This window comes from Mobula hypostoma, chromosome 12 (assembly GCF_963921235.1).
Source record: "Mobula hypostoma chromosome 12, sMobHyp1.1, whole genome shotgun sequence".
In the NCBI taxonomy this organism is placed as follows: Eukaryota; Metazoa; Chordata; class Chondrichthyes; order Myliobatiformes; family Myliobatidae; genus Mobula; species Mobula hypostoma.
The window spans coordinates 70,834,982-70,856,574 of NC_086108.1; the positions used below are offsets into that span (position 1 = coordinate 70,834,982).

The window sequence follows — 21,593 nt, forward strand, 5'->3', positions numbered from 1 at the left end:
TGCCTGCCATTCTGAAAGGGACCTGTTAATTGCTACTCTTTGTTTCCTGTCAGCCAGCCAATTTTCAATCCATGTCAGTACTCTGCCCTGATACCATGTGCCCTAATTTTGCCCACTAATCTCCTGTGTGGGACTTTTATCAAAGGCTTTCTGCAAGTCCAGGTACTCTACATCCACTGGCTCTCCCTTGTCCATTTTCATAGTTACATCCTCAAAAAATTCCAGAAGATTAGTCAAGCGCGATTTCCCCTTTGTAAATCCATGCTGACTCGGACCTATCCTTTTACTGCCATCCAAATGTGTCGTAATTTCATCTTTTATAATTGACTCCAGCATCTTTCCCACCACTGACATCAGGCTAACCGGTCTATAATTCCCTGTTTTCTCTCTCCCTCCTTTCTCGAAAAGTGGGACAACATTAGCCACCCTCCAATCCACAGGAACTGATCCTGAATCTATAGAACATTGGAAAATGATTACCAATGCGTCCATGATTTCTAAAGCCACCTCCTTAAGTACCCTGGGATGCAGACCATCAGGTCCCAGGGACTTATCAGCCTTCAAACCCAACAGTCTATCCAACACCATTTCCTGCGTAATATAAGTTTCCTTCAGTTCATCCATTACCCTAGGTCCTTTGGCCACTATTATATCTGGGAGATTGTTTGTGTCTTCCCTAGTGAAGACAGATCCAAAGTACCTGTTCAGCTCGTCTGCCATTTCCTTGTTCCCCATAATAAATTCACCCTTTTTTGTCTTCAAGGGCCCAATTTTGGTCTGAACTATTTTTTTCCTTTTCACATACCTAAAGAAGCTTTTGCTATCCACCTTTATATTCTTGGCTAGTTTACCTTCGTACCTCATTTTTTCTCCGTGTATTACCTTTTTAGTTATCTTCTGTTGCTCTTTAAAAGTTTTCCAATTCTCCGGCTTTCCACTCATCTTTGCTATGTTATACTTCTCTTTTACCTTTATACTGTCCTTTACTTCCCTTGTCAGCCACTGCCTCCCCTTAGGATCTTTCTTCCTCTTTGGAATGAACTGATCCTGCACCTTCTGCATTATTCCCAGAAATACCTGCCATTGCTGTTCCACTGTCATCCCTGCTAGGGTATTGTTCCATTGAACTTTGGTCAGCTCCTCCCTCATAGCTCCATAGTTCCCTTTGTTCAACTGTAAAACTGACACTTCTGATTTTCCCTTCTCCCTCTCAATTTGTAGATTAAAACTTATCCTATTATGGTCACTACCTCCTAATGGTTCCTTTACCTCAAGGTCCCTGATCAAATCCGGTTCATTGCACAACACTAAATCTAGAATTGCCTTCTCTTTGGTAGGCTCCAGTACAAGCTGTTCTTAGAATCCATCTCGGAGGCACTCCACAACTCCCTGGAGTGCTGCAGGGTAGGGAAGATCAGAGATATTGAGGAGTGAGGCAGGGAAGAGATTTGAAAACGAGTAAGGACTCTAAATATTGCAAACATATCAATTCATGATGACCTTCACACCGATACTTTAGTTGGGACAAGAATTTCTGACGACATGGTTTCAGGACTCATCAGATTGAATTGTGTTGATATCTTTTATTGCGGGTGTTGCTGGACAATTTAAATTTGTACTTGTCAGGTGACTTATGAAGGTTTATATTCTTTGTTCTTATGAGAGTTGTTTTCCTTTAGTGCTGACATAATAACATAATTCATAAAACTTGAAGTTCACAATCCTCTGTTAATTCGTCACAATTTCTTTTGCAACAGGTGTGCTGAATGAAAAGACAGTGGGAATTTTCCGCAGGAATGATCTGCTGCGCTTGAAGCGAGCTTGTATTCGAAATGCTAAACTGTCAGCAGTAGCATTCAAGAAAGCATTCTGCCACCACAAGCTTATTGAACTGGATGCTTCTGGTGTAAATGCAGATATCACAATAACAGACATTGTAAATGCACTTGTGACAAACAAATGGAATCAACAGTTCTTGCAGTGCCTTGTGTTGAATTCATTAACGCTGTCTCTTGAAGACCCTTACGAGCGATGTTTCAGCCAGCTGACTGGCCTGCGTGTTTTAAGTGTTACCAATGTTCTCTTCTACAATGATGATCTTAGAGATGTTACTTCACTTCCAAAATTGGAAAGTTTAGATATTTCAAACACTTCTGTTACTGACATCACACCACTTCTGACCTGCAAAGACAGGCTTAAATCTTTGACCATGCACCACCTCAAATGCCTGAAAATGACAACTACTCAAATTTTAGAAATTATTAAGGAACTAAAGCTCCTGCAACACTTGGACATCTCTGACGATAAGCAATTTACTTCTGATATTGCACTTCGTTTACTAGGACAGAGTGGCATACTACTTAATCTTCGATCTCTGGATATTTCGGGCAGGAAGCACATCACAGATAAAGCTGTTCAGGCATTTGTTCAGCACCGGCCTACAATGCAGTTTATGGGATTGCTTGCTACTGATGCTGGCTACTCTGCGTTCCTCTCTGGAGAAGGAAGCTTAAAGGTTTGTTTCTTCATATTTTAAGAGCTCAACCTTGGTGTTTATGCTTGGAAAGTTATTGCTATCTGTAAAGCTTCATAAAATTGTTGCATTCAATTCTAGCAATTATTTTGTCTGCTCTAGTCTATTGCTTTGATCAGCTTTCCATGTTTAAATTGATGGCAAAGTAAAATAGTAAGGGCTGGCAGCATAATCTGTATTGATGAAATAAGGAGGCAGAAGTGGTGATTTTATTTCACTGGTATTCCAGATATTGTGATTTGAAATTAATGCAGTGACTTGGATTGTATTTTAGCTACCAAGTTCTTTTCTAGTATTCTCCCATGTTTATAGAAATAAGTGGGGGAGAATTGAACAACGTCATTCTTTTAACATTATCTGCATCTAGCTCATGTTTGGCTTGAGTTTGTTCTTGACACAGATTAAAACTCCCATCACTGTTTCTGGAATCCTTCCTTTTTTTTTGTTTTGAGGAATATTCTTGTGTAACTGAATTTGTGGCCTAAATTGTAAATAAAGTTATGTTGCTCTTTATTCAGAGGCTGTTTAATATAGTGATGTATTGTCATTGAAACAGGGTGGAGAATTATCTATGAATGTCCATTTTTATCCATGAGAAGATTTTCATTTTGTAATTCTGGGTAAACATCTTTTCCAGAAAAGATAAGCAAGTGCCTTTAGCCATTTAATATTGGCCACAACAAGTACTAGTATTGAAATCACAAATGAGAAAATCTACAAATGCTGGAAATCCAAGCAACACACACAAAATGTTGGAGGAATTCCAAAACTTTAACTGTACTTTTAGATGCTCCCTGGCCTGCTGAGTTCCTTCAGCATTTTGTGTGTGTTGCAAGTATTGATATTGTCTTTTTATAAACAACATTAAATATTTAATTTTTTCTACAACTGAAACAGCTGTTCCCTTATGTTGCCATTAGATTTGTGTTGACTGCAATTTTTTAACCACACAAATAAATCTGAATAAATATGCACTGTTTATAGTTACTTGGGAACATCTACATGAACTTGGGAACAGTGCAAGTCCCTGATTATAAAAAAAAGGATGAATGATTACTAGGTGGTCAAGGGAGATCATGTTGCAGTAAAAGTTTTAATTAAAAAGACTGCAGTTGCTGGAATACCTGAAATAAAAATGAAATGTGCTGCAACAGGCAGTAGGTTGGGCAGGTTGTTAGTCTGAAGTGGTAACCTAGTTTATTTTTCTATTGGTGCTACCTGTGCTATTGAGAGTTTCTAGTGCTTTGTTTTCTTTTTCTTTTTACATAACTGGGTATCCTTGTCAAAAAAAATACACATTCTGCAGATTTTTAAATAATTTGCGTATCAATCAGCATTTACTCATGTGTTTAGAATCCTCCTTGTTCCTAAATTAGACATGATAGAAAACTAATCTTTAACACTCATTAAGTGGTAATGATACTTATTTTAGAATATTGTGATGATGAGAAACCCATCTCTTTCGAAGAGTATTGATTTAATTTTTTGGTTTGGTTACCCATGGCTGCTATGAGTGGTTAACCATGCATTATATTATATGATATGTGTCAAAAAGAGTTTCTCTGTAGGTAAAGACAGAAGCAATTTTATCACATTAATGAAAACAAAATTGGGATGCTTGAAGCCAATGCAAATCGGCTTAATTGGCTTAAGATGGTGTATGAGAGAGACAGTAAAGGATGAGCTGGTGTTTGGAGAGGAGGGACAGCCAGCTAGGATAGTGTTGGAAAACACTGCTCCAGAATTGATACAGGCTGAGGATTTAATATTTATTTAATGATACAGTGTGGAATAGGCCCTTCGAGCCATGCTGCCCCAGCAACCCCCAACAAACCCGATTTACCCTAATTTAATCACAGGACAATTTACTGTTACCAGTTAACCTACATAGGACAGTTTACAATGACCAATTAATCTACCCAACAAGTCTTTGAACTGTGGGAGGAAACCAGAGGATCAGGAGAAAACAGAGGTGGTGGACCCAGAGAAAATGTGTCAATACAAATGATTTTTATAACTGTTGTGAAGTGCACTTGGTGTCCAGTGAAATTCAATGGATGAAATGAGTCTATTTAACCCCTGTGAGTAAATCAAGACCAAATAGGATCTTTGGCCTGAAATATTAAAGCATTAACATTAGTTTTCAAATTGCTGGATTTTAATCAAAACTCTTTTTACAGCACCATTTATAAAATGTTATAATGTCTCTTGTTGATTGATGAGAGGGAAGCCTAATAATTTATTAAATTCAATATTATTGAACAATCCCATGTGAAATCTGTATCGAATGCATGTAATTGCTCTAATAAAAATGTTTAGCATTCTAATGGAATTGCACAATTCTAATGAAAATTGATTTGGTAAGGAATGTAACTGCTGAATTTGTCATACAATAGAGAAGGGTAAATTTACTTGTAGAAATCAGAATCAATGAGCATTTCCCCTTGTTTTATATTTGAAAGGTTTCAGGAGAGGCAAATGAAGTGCAAATCTCTGAAGCTCTACGTCGCTACAGCGAAAGAGCATTTTTTGTAAGGGAAGCATTATTTCACCTTTTTAGTCTCACACACAGTATGGAAAAGCCACAGCCTGAGCTACTCAAGGTAAATTTCCCTTTGGTAAAAGTATCATTGATGTATAAATCCTTCAGTTAATTGTACTATATATGAATGCATAATATGTGCACAGTCTTCGACTCTGCATTATATTGATTTCTGCATACTTGAAGTGCATTCCAGTGCAAGTGGCGAGGGAAGTAAAAATGGGAATTCCTAGATTCTTTGGGATGAGTCAGTGGTTTAATATCAATATCTTGGTTATGGCATCGACTGCAAGATTTCTGTGGTGGAAGCGTTAAGTTATATCTGTTATTGGCTAGGCCAATTCTTGACTGGAAAGTTGTATCTTTATTAAATCATTTTCATTGGAGGCTAACATTGCCTGATGTTTGGCCAGGATTCTACCTCTTTTATATAAGCATTTGATTTTGTGAATGACAATAAAATTATCGCTGTATGACAGTTGTATTCCAAACCTGATAATTTCAGGTGTTTCATGATGTACTTTGGGATAAGGGACTAAGTAGCAACTACTTGTGCAGTTAAATATAAATCCAAAACCTCCTTTCAGTAATGTCCTGCTCCTTCACTGGGACTGCTGCTTTATATCATTAACTGAAATAATTGTGGGATATTTATCTGGTGCAAAATACCCTGAAAATGTTATCTATGTGTGAATAAGGTATTTGTGTCTAATCTGTAATTATTTTGGCCTAAACTTTTGCAGATTGTAATTCTCAAATATTTCAAAAATAGTTGGTTTTTAAAGAAAATTCTTGTAAATTTAAATATTGGCTTATATTTTTATTTTTAATTTTGGACATGCTATGCTTTCAAGCCATTTGTTTCAATACAGTTTTTTTTAAATGTTATTTTTCCTTCCTGGTTTGTTGTGAGATTCTCTAAATGTGTTGCCTACTCAACCAGCTTGATAACATTGCTGTTCCTATGCTGGAATCATTTTAGCACAATGAAGGGAACAGAACACTACAAATATCACTGGATCTTTCTGGAGGAACTCTGAGGTCAGAGGCCTTTGCTTTGTCATTTGCTGTAAAATCTGCACCAATTTCTTAGTGAATGTTACTTTTGAGTTAGAGCAACACTGGCAAACCTGGAACAATTATCCATTAGTTGCTTAGAAGTTTTTGGTGATTAATATTTTTCCTGCGAAAACAGGTAAGTTGTTGATCTTGGCATGCGTAGCTGTGAATGTCTCTCTTTTTTCTGGTGTGTCCTAGCATGGATATTAGCACATTCACTGAGGACTGAAAAGCTTCTGAAATTAACACCTTTTGATAGCAGGGAAATTTGTTGGTTAAAGCTCTGTTTTAAAGGGTATTTTTCGCAAAATGTGAGATGCCTGAACTTATAAAGGAAGGAAATGAAGCCAAGCAATGTTTAGAAACAAAAATGCCTGCCATAACACAAGTTTCATTTTCATTTCAGCTTGTGGTCACTGGAATGAAGAACCATTCTACAAATCTACCAGTGCAGCTAGCAGCAAGTGCATGTGTGTTCAATTTGACAAAACAAGACTTGGCTGCTGGCATGCCTGTACGACTTTTGACAGAGGTAACACGTCTCTTGCTGAAAGCCATGGAACATTTTCCAAACCATCAACAGGTAAAGAGCTGAAAAGGCTATGTTATACCCACAATCATTAACCATTACCAAACAGCTGATCATCTCAAACTTTGCCTTATTTTAGGCTACATAGCTTTAATCAGAAGTTTTCTATAATTCGTCAACTGAGGCAATACCTTTGATTCCTTTACACTGGTTGTAAATATTTGAAGCACAAATGCATTTACCGGTACAACATTAATAAATGTCTGTTAAGTATTTTATAACAAGCCAGAAATGTTTGAATTTTTTAAAAGTTGGATCCTTTTGGTCTATTGATTTAGGGTCTTCAACACTGTATATCTGGAACTAAATACAGGAAAAATGTTTGCACAGCATTTCTTTACATTGCTCTGCAATTGAAAATACGTGTGATTTACAATTTATAAAGGGTGTCATCATTTCTGGATCAAATTGTGAAACACTTGTGAAGTTTGATCAGGCCCTCGCTGTCGTGAGTCCACTTGGCAATATTTTTTCACCCCCTACTCTCATTTTCCTCTCTGCAACCTCCATTGTGGTTTGTGTCAGAGACGTGTGCATTATTCACTTTGGAGCCTTGTTTTGGAGGTGCCTTATAGTCAAATGCCCTTTCACACAAAGGGTAGTGGAATGATAGCTGCAAGAGACGCTGCAGATACTGAAAAACTGGACAGTCTTGAGCCACACAAAATGCTGTGGCACTCAACATGTCAGATAATATCTGTGGAGGGAAGTAAGCAGTCCATGTTTTAGGCAAAGGGCAAAATAAGAAGTACCTGGCTATAGAGACAGAGCGAACAGAAACGGGTCCTTCAATGACATGTGTGCCAACCATTTAGAACTAATCTTTACTTGTATTATTTCCCAGCATTTGCTTCATTGCCTTTTATGTCTTGGTGATTCAAGTGCTCATCCATGTGCTTCTTAAACTCCTTCACTGACTCTGGGTAGTGCATTTCAAATCGCAATCACCCTTTGGGTGAAAAATTTCTTCCTACGTGATTCCCCTACCCCTGACATTAGATTAACTGGTTTGTAGTTTCCTGGCTTATCCCTGCTGCCGTTGAACAAGGTATCATATTTGCCAGTTCCATTCATCCAACATCTTACCCGTGCCAGTTAAGATTTAAATATCTCAGTCGGGACCCTAAAAAAATCTTAACGTTTTTGCTTCACTCCACCTTCGATCTGTACCCCATGTCTGCATCCTAGCCGACTCAATTTGTTTCTTAAGTTTTTTTTTGTTCCTAATCCTCAGTTTACCCAATTGATGTCAGCTAGGATTCCAACTCTGAATTGTGTATATTACATTGCAATTAGAATGAGTTTGTACCTTGGAAGGAAAAAAAATATACTTTGTTACTTTCCTCAGTCACTTTTTTCCCCACGTGTTCAAAATGTAGTTTAGAGAATATGTGTGTGATATTTGCCAAATGATTTCTGATTGTGAAATCTTGTTCTTCATATTTTCATTTTAGCTTCAGAAGAATTGCCTGTTGTCTCTTTGTAGTGACCGTATCCTACAGGACGTCCCATTTAACAGGCAAGTAAAAGGTTTTTATGGAAATACAAAAAAGGAAATTTCTCTTTAATGGATGAATGCAAGTCAAGCCATCTAGGATACTAATAGCATGATCCATGAGAACATTAGTAACACCATAAAATAAAAAAATAAGTCATCATGTCATTAACGTTGTTAGCCAAATTAATTATAATCTGAACTATTGCAACCTCATAAAGGAGAAAAAAACTGAGAAAACTAATCCATTTGGTATCCAATCTGAATGAGGATACTCCATGACTTCTTTCACAGGGTTAGAAAATTGTTGAGGAATGTATGTCCTTTATAGCTTCCTTTTGCTGCCTTAGTAGCACACGAATACAGCTTTACCTATGTAATGAACTGGGATGACAAGAATTGGATTACAACAAATTTTAGGTAAACTTAAAGTTTGGAGACTAATGGAGAGATGGGAATATAGATAATGTGTATCCTTTTGGTGTTAGCAAGTTGATCATAGGCCTCTGGTTTCTAATAAAACCAGGGTTCTGAAGATGGTAGCTGAAGAGATTACGGAGGCATTAGTAATGATCTTTCAAGAATCAATTGTTTCTGCCATGGTTTCAGAGGACTGGGAAACTGCAAATATCACTCCACTGTTTAAGAAAGGAGTGAAGCGAAGAAAGGTTATTATTAGCCTGACCTCAGTGGTTGGGAAGATGTTGGAGTCAATTGTTAAGGATGTGGTTTCAGGATATTTGGAGGCATGTGATAAAATAGACCAAAGTCAACAGCATGGTTTCCATGAGGGAAAATCTTGACCTTGACAAATCTATTGGAATTTTTTTGAGGAAATAAGCAGGACAAGGAGAATCGGCAGATGCTGTGTACTTGGATCTACAGAAGGCCTTTGAGAAGGTGCCGCTGCCTAACAAGTTAAGAGCCCATGGTATTACAGGAAAGATAATAGCACGAATAGAGCATCAGCTGAGTGGCAGGAGGCAAAGAGTGGGAATGAAGGGAGCCTTTTCTGAATGGTTGCCAGTGACTAGTTTTGTTCCGCAGAATTTGTTTTTAGGACCACTTCTTTTTATGATGTATATCAATGATTCGGATGACAGAATTGATAGTTTAGTAGCCAAGTTTGCAGATGATTCAAAGATGGGTGAGAGGCAGGTGGTGTTGAGGAAGCAGGGAGGCTGCTGTAAGATTTGGATTAGGAGAATGGGCAAAAATGGCAGATGGAATACAGTGTTGGGAAGTGTTTGATAGAAGGAATAAGAGCATATACTATTTTCTAACGCAAACACAGGGAAATCTCCAGATGCTGAAAATTCAAGCAACACACAAAAAGTGCTAGTGAATGCAGCAGGCCAGGCAGCATCTATAGGAAGAGGTACAGTCGACGTTTCGGGCCAAGACCTTTTGTCAGGACTAACTGAAAGAAAAGATAGTAAGACATTTGAAAGTGGGAGGGGGAGGGGGAGATCCGAAATGATAGCAGAAGACAGGAGGGGGAGGGATAGAGCTAAGAGCTGGAAAGTTGATTGGCAAAAGGGATACGAGGCTGGAGAAGGGAGAGGATCATGGGACGGGAGGCCTAGGGAGAAAGAAAGGGGGAGGGGAGCCCAGGGGATGGGCAAGGAGTTATAGTGAGAGGGACAGAGGGAGAAAATAGAGAGAAAAGAAAAAGAAGGGGAAAAAAATAATAAATAAATAAGGGATGGGGTACGAAGGGGAGGTGGGGCATTAACGAAGTTAGAGAAGACAGCAGGTAGGCTTATTCAGAAAGTCAGAAGGCATGGGATCCAGGGAAGTTTGGCCAGGTGGATTCAGAATTGGCTTGCCTGCAGAAGGCAGAGGGGCGTGGTGGAGGGAGTACATTCAGGTTGGAGGGTTGTGACTAGTGGTGTCCCACAAGGATCTGTTCTGGGACCTCTACTCTTCGTGATTTTTATTAATGACCTGGATGTGGGGGGGTAGAAGGATGGGTTGGCAAGTTTGCAGACGACACAAAGGTTGGTGGTGTTGTAGATAGTGTAGAGGATTGTCGAAGATTGCAGAGAGACATTGATGGGATGCAGAAGTGGGCTGAGAAGTGGCAGATGGACTTCAACCCGGAGAACTGTGACGTGGTACACTTTGGAAGGACAAACTCCAAGGAAGAGTACAAAGTAAATGGTAGGATACTTGGTAGTGTGGAGGAGCAGAGGGATCTGGGGGTACATGTCCACAGATCACTGAAAGTTGCCTCAGGTAGATAGGGTAGTTGGGAAAGCTTATGGGGTGTTAGCTTTCATAAGTCGAGGGATGGAGTTTAAGAGTCGCGATGTAATGATGCAGATCTATAAAACTCTGGTTAGGCCACACTTGGAGTACTGTGTCTAGTTCTGGTCACTTCACTATAGGAAGGATGTGGAAGCATTGGAAAGGATACAGAGGAGATTTACCAGGATGCTGCCTGGATTAGAAAGTATGCATTATGATCAGAGATTAAGGGAGCTAGGGCTTTACTCTTTGGAGAGAAGGAGGGTGAGAGGAGACATGATAGAGGTGTACAAGATATTAAGAGGAATAGATGGTGGATAGCCAGCGCCTCTTCCCCAGGGCACCACTGCTCAATACAAGAGGGCATGGCTTTAAGGTAAGGGGTGGGAAGTTCAAGGGGGATATTAGAGGAAGGTTTTTCACGCAGAGAGTGGTTGGTGCGTGGAATGCACTGCCTGAGTCAGTGGTAGAGGCAGATACACTAGTGAAGCTTAAGAGACTACCAGACAGGTATATGGAGGAATTTAAGGTGGGGGGGTTATATGGGAGGCAGAGTTTGAGGGTCGGCACAACATTGTGGGCTGAAGGGCCTGTAATGTGCTGTACTATTCTATGTTCTATGTTCAATGTTTATGCCATCAGGTTGGAGGCTACCCAAATGGAATATAAGGTGTTGTTCCTCCAACTTGAGTGTGGCTTCATCTTGACAGTAGAGGAGGCCGTGGATAGACATACCAGAATGGGAATGGGACGTGGAATTAAAATGTGTGGCCACTGGGAGATCCTGCTTTCTCTGGCGGACAGAGCGTAGGTGTTCAGCGAAACGGTCTCCCAGCCTGCGTCAGGTCTCGCCAATATATAGAAGGCCGTATCGGGAGCACCGGACTCAGTATATCACCCCAGCTGACTCACAGGTGAAGTGTCGCCTCACTTGGAAGGACTGTCTGGGGCCCTGAATGGTGGTGAGGGAGGAAGTGCAAGGGCATGTGTAGCACTTGTTCCGCTTACAAGGATAAGTGCTGGGAGGGAGATCGGTGGGAAGGGATTGGGGGGGGGCGCGGGAAACGAATGGACAAGGGAGTCGTGTAGGGAGCGATCCCTGCGGAAAGCAGAAAGAGGGGTGGAGGGAAAGATGTGCTTAGTGGTGGGATCCTGTTGGAGGTGGCGTAAGTTACGGAGAATTATATGTTGGACCCGGAGGCTGGTGGGATGGTAGATGAGGACAAGGGGAACCCTATCTCTAGTGGGGTGGCGGGAGGATGGGGTGAGAGCAGATGTGTGTGAAATGGGAGAGGTGTGTTTGAGAGGAGAGTTGATGGTGGAGGAAGGGAAGCCCCTTTCTTTTTTTAAAAAAAAGAGGACATCTTCTTCATCCTGGAATGAAAAGCCTCATCCTGAGCAGATGTGGCGGAGACGGAGGAATTGCGAGAAGGGGATGTCATTTTTGCAAGAGGCAGGGTGGGAAGAGGAATAGTCCAGGTAGCTGTGAGAGTCTGTAGGCTTATAGTAGACATCAGTAGATAAGCTGTCTCCAGAGATAGAGACAGAAAGATCAAGAAAGGGGAGGGAGATGTTGGAAATGGATCAGGTAAACTTGAGGGCAGGGTGAAAGTGGAGGGATAGTTAATGAAGTCAATGAGCTCAGCATGCATGCAGGAAGCAGCGCCAATGCAGTCGTCGATGTAGCGAAGTAAAAGTGGGGGACAGATACCAGAATAGGCTTGGAACATGGATAGTCTCACAAAGCCAACAAAAAGGCAGGCATAGCTGGGACCCATACGGGTGCCCATGGCTACACCTTTAATTTGGAGGGAGTGGGAGGAGCCAAAGGAGAAATTAAGAGTAAGGACTAATTCTGCTGGACGGAGCAGAGTGGTGGTAGAGGGGAACTGATTTAGGTCTGGAATCCAAAAAGAAGCGGAGAACTTTGAGACCTTTCTGATGGCGGATGGAAGTATATAGGGACTGGACATCCATGGTGAAAATAAAGCGGTGGGGACCAGGGAACTTAAAATCATTGAAAAAAATTCAGAGTGTGAGAGGTGTCACAAACATAGGTAGGAAGGGATTGAATAAGGGGGGATAAAACAGTGTTGAGGTATGTGGAAATGAGTTTGGTAGGGCAGGAGCAAGCTGAGACAAAGGGTCTACCAGGACAGGCAGGTTTGTGGATCTTGGGTAGGAGGTAGAACGGGAAGTGCAGGGTGTGGGAACTGTAAGGTTGGTAGCAGTGGATGGGAGATCACTCTGCTCTCCACTCCCTCCTCACTAATCCTAACCTTATTATAAAACCCGCCGATAAGGGGAGTACTGTTGTAGTCTGGCGCATTGACCTCTACCTTGCCAAGGCACAGCGACAACTTGCAGATACCTCCTTTTATTTACCTCTCGATCATGACCCCACTAAAGAGCACCAGGTCATTGTTTCCCACACCATCACCAACTTTATCAGCTCAGTGGATCTCCCATCCACTGCCACCAACCTTATAATTCCCACACCCCGCACTTCCCGTTTCTACCTCCTACCCAAGATCCACAAACCTGCCTGTCTTGGTAGACCCTTTGTCTCAGTTTGCTCCTGCCCCAACGAACTCATTTCTGCATACCTCGACACTGTTTTATCCCCCCTTGTTCAATCGGTTCCCACCTATGTTTGTGACACTTATCACGCTCTGAATTTTTTCAATGATTTTAAGTTCCCTGGCCCCCACCGCTTTATTTTCACCATGGATGTCCAGTCCCTATATACCTCCATCCCCCACCAGGAAGGTCTCAAAGCTCTCCGCTTCTTTTTGGATTCCAGACCTAACCAGTTCCCCTGTACCACCACTCTCCTCCATCTAGCGGAATTAGTCCATACTCTTAATAATTTCTCCTTTGGTTCCTCCCACTTCCTCCAAACTAAAGGTGTAGCCATGGGCACCCCTATGGGTCCCAGCTATGCCTGCCTTTTTGTTGGCTTTGTGGAACAATCCATGTACCAAGCCTATACTGGTATCTGACCCCCACTTTTCCTTCGCTACATCGACAACTGCATTGGCACTGTTTCCTGCATGTATGCTGAGCTCATTGACTTCATTAGCTTTGCCTCCAACTTTCACCCTGCCCTCAAGTTTACCTGGTCCATTTCTGACACCTCCCTCCCCTTTCTTGATCTTTCTGTCTCTATCTCTGGAGACAGCTTATCCACTGATGTTTACTATAAGCCTAGGGGACTCTCACAGCTACCTGGACCATTCCTCTTCCCACCCTGTCTCTTACAAAAATGCCATCCCCTTCTTGCAATTCCTCCGTCTCCGCCGCATCTGCTCTCAGGATGAGGCTTTTCATTCCAGGATGAAGGAGATGTCCTCTTTTTTAAAGAAAGGGGCTTCCCTTCCTAAGCCATCAATTCTGCTCTCAAACGCATCTCTCCCATTTCACGCACATCTGCTCTCACCCATCCTCCCGCCACCCCACTAGGAATAGGGTTCCCCTTGTCCTCACCTACCATCCCACCAGCCTCTGGGTCCAACATATAATTCTCTGTAATTTCCGCCACCTCCAAGGGGATCCCACCACTAAGCACATCTTTCCCTCCCCCCCCCGGCTTTCCGCGGGGATCGCTCCCTACGTGACTCCCTTGTCCATTCGTCCCCCCCATCCCTTCCCACCGATCTCCCTCCCGGCACTTATCCTTGTAAGCGGAACAAGTGCTACACATGCCCTTACACTTCCTCCCTCACCACCATTCAGGGCCCCAGACAGTCCTTCCAGGTGAGGCGACACTTCACCTGTGAGTCGGCTGGGGTGATATACTGCGTTCGGTGCTCCCGATGTGGCCTTCTATATATTGGCGAGACCCAACGCAGACTGGGAGATCGTTTCGCTGAACACCTACGCTCTGTCCGCCAGAGAAAGCAGGATCTCCCAGAGGCCACACATTTTAATTCCACGTCCAATTCCCATTCTGATATGTCTATCCATGGCCTCCTCTACTGTCAAGATGAAGCCACACTCAAGTTGGAGGAACAACACCTTTTATTCCGTCTGGGTAGCCTCCAACCTGATGGCATGAACATTGACTTCTCTGACTTCCATTAATGCCCCACCTCCCTTCCATACCCCATCCCTTATTTATTTATTTATAATTATCATTTTTTTTCTCCCTCTTGTCTCTTCTCACTATAACTCCTTGCCCATCCTCTGGGCTCCCTTCCTCCTTTCTTTCTTCCTAGCCCTCCCGTCTCATGATCCTCTCCCTTCTCCAGCCTCGTATCCCTTTTGCCAATCAACTTTCCGGCTCTTAGCTCTATCCCTCCCCCTCCTGTCTTCTATTATTTTGGATCTCCCCTCCCCCTCTCAAATCTCTTACTATCTCTTCTTTCAGTTAGTCCTGTTGAAGGGTCTCGGCCCGAAACATCGACTGTACCTCTTCCTATAGATGCTGCCTGGCCTGCTGCATTCACCAGCATTTTTTGTGTGTGTTACTATTTTCTAAGCGGGGAGAAATTTCAAAAGTCTGAGGTGCACAGGGACTTGATAGGTTGAGTTAGTGGTGAAGGCAAATGCAATGTTCGCATTCATTTCAGGAGGAGTAGAATATAAAAGCCGGGATGTAATGCTGAGACTTTATAAGATGCAGCCTCACTTGGGGGTATTGTGAGCAATTTTGGGCTCCTTATTTAAGAAAGGATGTACTGATATTGGAGAGGGTTTAGAGGAGGTTCATGAGAATGAAAGGCTTGTCTTATGAGGAGCGATGATGTCTCTGGGCCTTTTCTTGCTGAAATTTAGAATAATCGGAGGGTGGGGGGGTGGAGTCTCATTGAACATTGATGTGGAGAGGATGTTTCCTACAGTGGAGCAGTCTAAGACCAGATGACATACCTTCAGAATAGAAGGACGTCCATTTGGAATAGAGATGAGAACTAATTTCTTCAGCCAGAGGGTAGTGAATCTATGGAATTCGTTGCCACAGGTAGCCTTGTGGAGACCAGATTATTGGGTGTATTTAAGACAGAGGTTGATAGGTTCTTGATTAGTCAGGGCATGAGAGGTCTCAAGCATAAGGTAGGAGAGTGGGGTTGAGAGGGAAATGGACCAGCCACGATGAAATAGCAGAGTAGATTCAATGGGCATATAGCCTAATTCTGCTCCTACGTCTTGTGGTCTTATGAAAAATTGGAGACTCAGAAATCGCTTGCATAGGAAATAAGGAATAGTGATGAAACTGAGTGATAAAAGCAATGCAAGTGCTTGAAACACAAATATTTTTATTATTGGCATTGTGGTCACATACGATTGCAGTTTGTGCACTTTCTTGAAGCATTTTTTAAAACTAATTCCAAATGTATTAACATTTTTTTTTCTTCCCAGGTTTGAGGCAGCGAAATTGGTAATGCAGTGGCTTTGTAACCATGAAGATCAGAACATGCAGAGAATGGCAGTGGCCATCATCTCTATTTTAGCAGCAAAGGTATACATGTTTGTGTGCACGTTGTTTGGAATGATTTCTAATTTGATGTCTCATTCTATAAAGTGATTGTTGGTCAGGCAACTCAGTTTACATCAAAATCTGCATCAAACAAGATGCGAAGTGAAGTGCTGTATTCTTTGCCCCTGAAAAACAAGCATTCCCTTAGTGTAGCATCAAACTGTCTACTTTTCACATGCCTTTTTGTTCCCCTCTTTCTGAGTGAATGAGCCTTAATTTGTATTGATTGTGGGTGATATTACGTTTAACACTTTTACCCATCAACAACTTTGCCAACAGTCTGGATTTGAAGTACTTCTGGCAATCAGTGAAAGGGAACACTTATCCATCATTTTGAGTTAATTTTGAACTTTGTAAAATGTTGGTGTCTAAGTGTAACTTGCTACAAAGTCTCCACTAATGTTTTGAATATACTGAAACTGAAATTATTCTTTAATTGGAAAGCAAATTATGACATGGTGGATTTCTTTAAAAAATCCAGAAAATGGTGGAAATCAAACATGTTTTGAATTGCCGTAAAGAGGGAAGGAAGAGTGAATAAAGTGATTATCTGTGATGAATGAAGAGCAAGAAAGTTTGAATAGCATAAATGTAGTAGTGCTTTCTGAGAAAGGCTGATAAGGGCCTGTTAGTTGCAAGTTATCTGTCTGGAAGATTTGTAAACGGAGGAAATGAATGTGAACAGAGGAGAGTGAGGTACACACTGAATGCAAAATGAAAGAATGCTGAGAATAGGGGTGGGGGAAAGCGAAACGGGGATCATCAACCTGTTAAATGAGCTTCATCAAAATCTGATCAATTCTGATGCAGTTGGAAAGGGCATGTTGTCTGAAATTATTGAGTCCTGTAGTGCTTACTTTGAGTCAAGTTGGGTCTCATTGAAATAATCCAAGATATCAGAGTGGCAGAGAATGGAGAATTTATTTAATTTTTATGTAACATACTTTACAGCTTTCAACAGAACAGACTGCCCAACTTGGTACCGAACTCTTCATTGTCAAGGTAATATTTTTTTCTTTTGCTGCTACTATTTGGATCAAGTATTCATGGGAGAAGTATTTCCAATTGTTTATGTTGGAAATGAGCACTCTGACATGTTGTGTGCTTAGTTCATTGTTACTTTAGTGAGGCATACATATGACGTGGTTTGATCATGTATTCCTTTAAATACTTTCACATAACCATGTAAACAAACAAAGATGCTTAATCAAACAATATATTTATATTATTACTCAAATATTACTGAAATATTAAATGCACAACACTCCTCCCTGCTTAGCTATAAACTCCAGCTCAATATAGAATGCATATCAACTTCTATATATACCATGTGTGTGTACCTACAGATAGAGATGGATAGTTTGGTGTTACTTTAGTGAGGCGCTCACATATGACGTGGTGACATAATGACGTATGCCATTCACGTACTTTTACTTATACAGGTTTCCCCCGCCATCCGAAGGTAGAGCGCTCCTATGAAACGGTTCGTAAGCTGAAATGTCATAAAACGAAGAAGCAATTACCATTTATTTATATGGGAAAACTTTGTGAGCGTTCGCAGACCCAAAAATAACCTACCAAATCATGCCAAATAACACATAAAACCTAAAATAACAGTAACATATAGTAAAAGCAGGAATGATATGATAAATACACAGCCTATATAAAGTAGAAATACTTCTCTACAACGATTGCCTGCACAGATCCCCGTAGCGAAAATCTCACGCAAGCGCTCTCGGCAGAAAATCTCACGCAAGCGCCATCGACAGAAACACTCTCTCTGGTAACCTTTAAGCTATGAAGCTGCCAAATCATACTAAATAACACGTAAAAATACACAGCAGATATAAAGTAGAAATAATGAATGCACAGTGTAGTATCACTTACCCGAATCGGGACAGCGCAGAGCATACTGATGATGGTGTGTTAGGCTGAGTAGTCGCAGGTTGGCTGGTGCAGTGGCCCCCACCCTCCAGGCCACCAACTGATACATTGCCGTGAAGCACGCAGCGGTAGCTGGGGGACATCCAGCACATCTTTAAGAAAAAAGACGAAATAAACATGCTAATTAATTACATGCTGCCGGACACGTAATTGTCGGCCCAGATCAGTGCCAATTGCCGGTTGCGTCGCCTCTGATCTGGGCCGACAATCACTTGTGGGGCGGCACCTAATTAATTAGCATGTTTATTTCAGCTTTTTTCTTAAAGATGTGCTGTGTGCCTTCCGGCTACTGCTGCATTCTCCGCGAATCGGTACAGTATCTGTCTGCGGCCTGGGTGTTGGGGTGGTGGGACACGGGGGTGTCATCTTGTCTGTTTCCATTAGAGCAGGCAGCTCATCTTCTCATTTTCTTAATTGGATTACTCCACTTGGTCAAGTGGATGCACTTGTTAGAATGCTTATTTTTGTTGTTGCACTCGTATTCAGATGTACATTAGGAAAACACAATGTAAGTTAATCAAATCCTGTCTTGATGGTTAAAATACGAGGGGTGATTGATATGTTAGTGGTCTAGGGTAGAAGGAGTCAATTTTAGAAAACCTAGCACATTTATTTTTCAACATAGTCCCCTCCTACATTTACACACTTAGTCCAGCGGTTGTGGAGAATACGGATCCCTTCTTTGTGGAAGTGGTCCACAGCAGGGGTGATTGATATGTTCGTGGCCTAAGGTAGAAGGAGGTGAGTTATTAACTTCAAACTTGCTGCATTATCAAACAGGGTTGAACTGCATGTGCATGTAATGAGAGCGTCTTGGACCTCCAGGTGATCCACAGCAGGGGTGATTGATAAGTTCGTAGCCTAAGATAGAAGGAGATGAGTTATACAGCTCTTGTTACATGCATGTGCAGTTCAACTCTTTGAGTGAAAATGCAGAAAGTTTGAAGTTAATAACTCATCTCCTTCTACTGTAGGCCACGAAGTTATCAATCAACCCTGCTGTGGACCACCTCTGGAGGTCCAAGATGCCGACTTCTACAAAGAAGGGATCCGTATGCTCCACGACCATTGGACTAAGTGTGTAAATGTAGGAAAAATAAATGTGCTAGGTTTTCTAAAATGGACTCCTCCTACCTTAGGCCACAAACTTATCAATCACCCCTCATAAAGTAGAATTTTATTTTGATGCCTTTGGAGTAACTGAATGCCTATTCTCAGAAGGCAGTGAAACCAAGTGATATCCCAGTGAGCTCTAGCGTTGACATATCAAGCAATGGTTCACTGTTGCCTTGACATACTTTAGAAAGGAACATGGGCTTTATCAGAGCCTGTTTAGCATCTTAAGTACAATATTGGTTTGTCTCAAATATTTTTGTCTCAAATACTTGGAAAGAGAAAACAGTTCGTGCACCCCAATTCCTTTATCAAAAAGATGAATTGCAGTCTAGACTGTGCAGCTTCCTGATGGTCCTAATTTACCTGTCATCTAGAAAAATGTAGCAAGTTAGTTTTGGATCCTGTTTAGTATCCTCTAACTTAAAGAATATACATTTAGTATATCTCTTCCTGTTTTCAGTATTTTTTAGGTATTTTGTATGAGGCACAAACATTTTATGAGAAGCCAATATTGTATTTCAGATGCTAAATGGAATTGGATACACTACTGCAATCTGACCTTTGCTCCTTTCTAATCTATACCAAGACAAGAATTGAGCCATAAGTTGATTTGTCAACTGTTGTGCTGCTGTTGAATATCATTCATTTGAACAGTCTTCTGAGGTTGAATGTTCAATTACTCCAAAGGCATGATCACAAAATTAAAGATGAAATTTCCATCACCCTAAAGTGCCAATGCCTTGGATGTGCGATTTTTGACTATTAAACCTAAAACCTAAATTTTTTGACATTGCTCCAAAGAAGAGCTGTGCGGTTACCCTTGATATCTTAGTCAAAATTTATCCCCAATCTGTTTTCGGGATTGTTAGTGTTACATTGAAGTTGTGGTAGCTTATTCATAGAAATTTGCTTCTGTGTGTTCTACATTGCAATTGCTACTACAGAAGTACTTCATTGGCAATAAAATATATTAAGATATCCAGGTGATTATTAAAGATGCTATGTAAAGGAAAGACTTAAAAGTAATTTCATCTTGACAAATACACAGTTGAAGACTTCCAGCTGTAGTATTGTTGGATCTGAGCAAGTTAGTTCTCATATAAACTTTTGGCAATGTCTTTGTGCTCAACATCTCATCTATCTCGCATAGATTACTTGTGACCTAGTTACTTGCGATAACTGTGTAAAACATTACATATTTTCTGTGCTCTGTTCTGCTTCACAGAAACTGCTGCATATAGTAGAGCAGAAGACAAGTCAGTCATTGGTGGACACCACTTTAAAGTTTACACTTAGTGCACTTTGGAACCTGACAGATGAATCTCCAACTACCTGCAAGCACTTTATAGAAAATCAGGGTTTAGAATTATTCATGAAAGTACTTGAGGTAATTTTATTTAAATTGCTAATAGTGCTCTTCGTTTATTTCTTTCCTGTTAACTTGATTACAGAATTTGGGCAGATCATTTATCCTGCAGTTTTCCTGTTCTCCTCACTCTTCCATTGCGGGGTGACATTCATCTAACCAGGGTAGTGTATTTGGAGGGAGAAAGAAACTGAAACAGTGCTTTGGTTGGTGACTCCTCACTGGTAAGCCTAAGACTTGAGGGAATTTTGGGAAATGCCAAGGAACAATCAGATAAAGAATATACTTGGAAAGAAGTATTTAAAACAAAACAAAAAAAATTGCAAGAACTTCAAGTATGTAAAAAGGGAGTGGCAAAAATAGAGTGTCTTAAAAAATTCTTCGTACCTGGGAAATAAAGAAATGACTGAGGCATTGAAAAAAAATATTATCTATCTTGATTGTAGTAAATGTTGCAGAAATGTAAGGAATCCTAAGTTTAAGGATAGTGATAAATTATGATAGTGAGCCTGCAGCCCAGCAGACATTTGGACACTGATACTGATCTACCGCAATCTTAAATTCTCCATGTCTCAGTGATTGGAACCAACAATTGTAACACATTGTTCTTTAGGAGGAAAGTAAATCTCTTGATCCAAAAAAACCAAGAATGTGACCATGGAGATTTATAAAATCAGGACATACTTAGGCAAAATCAACATAATATTGTGAAAAGAAAATTTGCCTGGCAAATCTAACTGAGACCTTTTTATTTGTAACTGTAACAGGCAGGGTGGTTAAAGGAGGGAAAACCAGCAGATGTGGTATATACAAGACCTTTAAGATGTCATACAAAAAAAGGGACTCAGAGGATTAGTGATAGCATGTTAGCATGGATGTAGCATTGGTTAAGGGACAGAAAACTATGGAATAAAGTTTGCTTTTTAATATTGTTGGACTATTGGAATCAAGAGGCTGTAACATGTCCAGATTTTCTGATTAAAATGTATCTATATAGGTGGGAAAATGAGCAGTGAAGATTGTACTTAAAATTTAGTAAAGAGGTAATATAGTTTAAGTAAGTGAACAGTGAGAAACCAATCATCTCTATTGCAAGAAGTGGAGTACAATAGTAAGGATATCTTACTGGGATCTCAGTTCTGGTACTGTTTAGTGTCTGTACTAAGGAAAGGATATGTTTGTATTGGAATTGGCACATCATAGACTCACAAGATTTATTCAAA

At 40.8% G+C, this 21,593-nt stretch overlaps 1 protein-coding gene across 2 annotated transcripts in view; it reads left to right on the top strand.

Moving 5' to 3' along the window:
- Positions 1 to 21,593, top strand: part of zyg11 (zyg-11 family member, cell cycle regulator) — a 48,596-nt gene that overhangs the window by 13,193 nt on the left and 13,810 nt on the right. Inside the window, exons 3-9 of one of the 2 annotated variants that reach the window (XM_063064366.1) lie at positions 1,758 to 2,515; positions 4,996 to 5,136; positions 6,541 to 6,717; positions 8,178 to 8,242; positions 15,827 to 15,926; positions 16,896 to 16,946; positions 20,230 to 20,391. In XM_063064366.1, coding sequence (XP_062920436.1) covers positions 1,758 to 2,515; positions 4,996 to 5,136; positions 6,541 to 6,717; positions 8,178 to 8,242; positions 15,827 to 15,926; positions 16,896 to 16,946; positions 20,230 to 20,391 — 1,454 coding nt within the window. The remainder of the gene's footprint in view (positions 1 to 1,757; positions 2,516 to 4,995; positions 5,137 to 6,540; positions 6,718 to 8,177; positions 8,243 to 15,826; positions 15,927 to 16,895; positions 16,947 to 20,229; positions 20,392 to 21,593) is intronic. The other variant, XM_063064367.1, reaches the window with a different exon arrangement.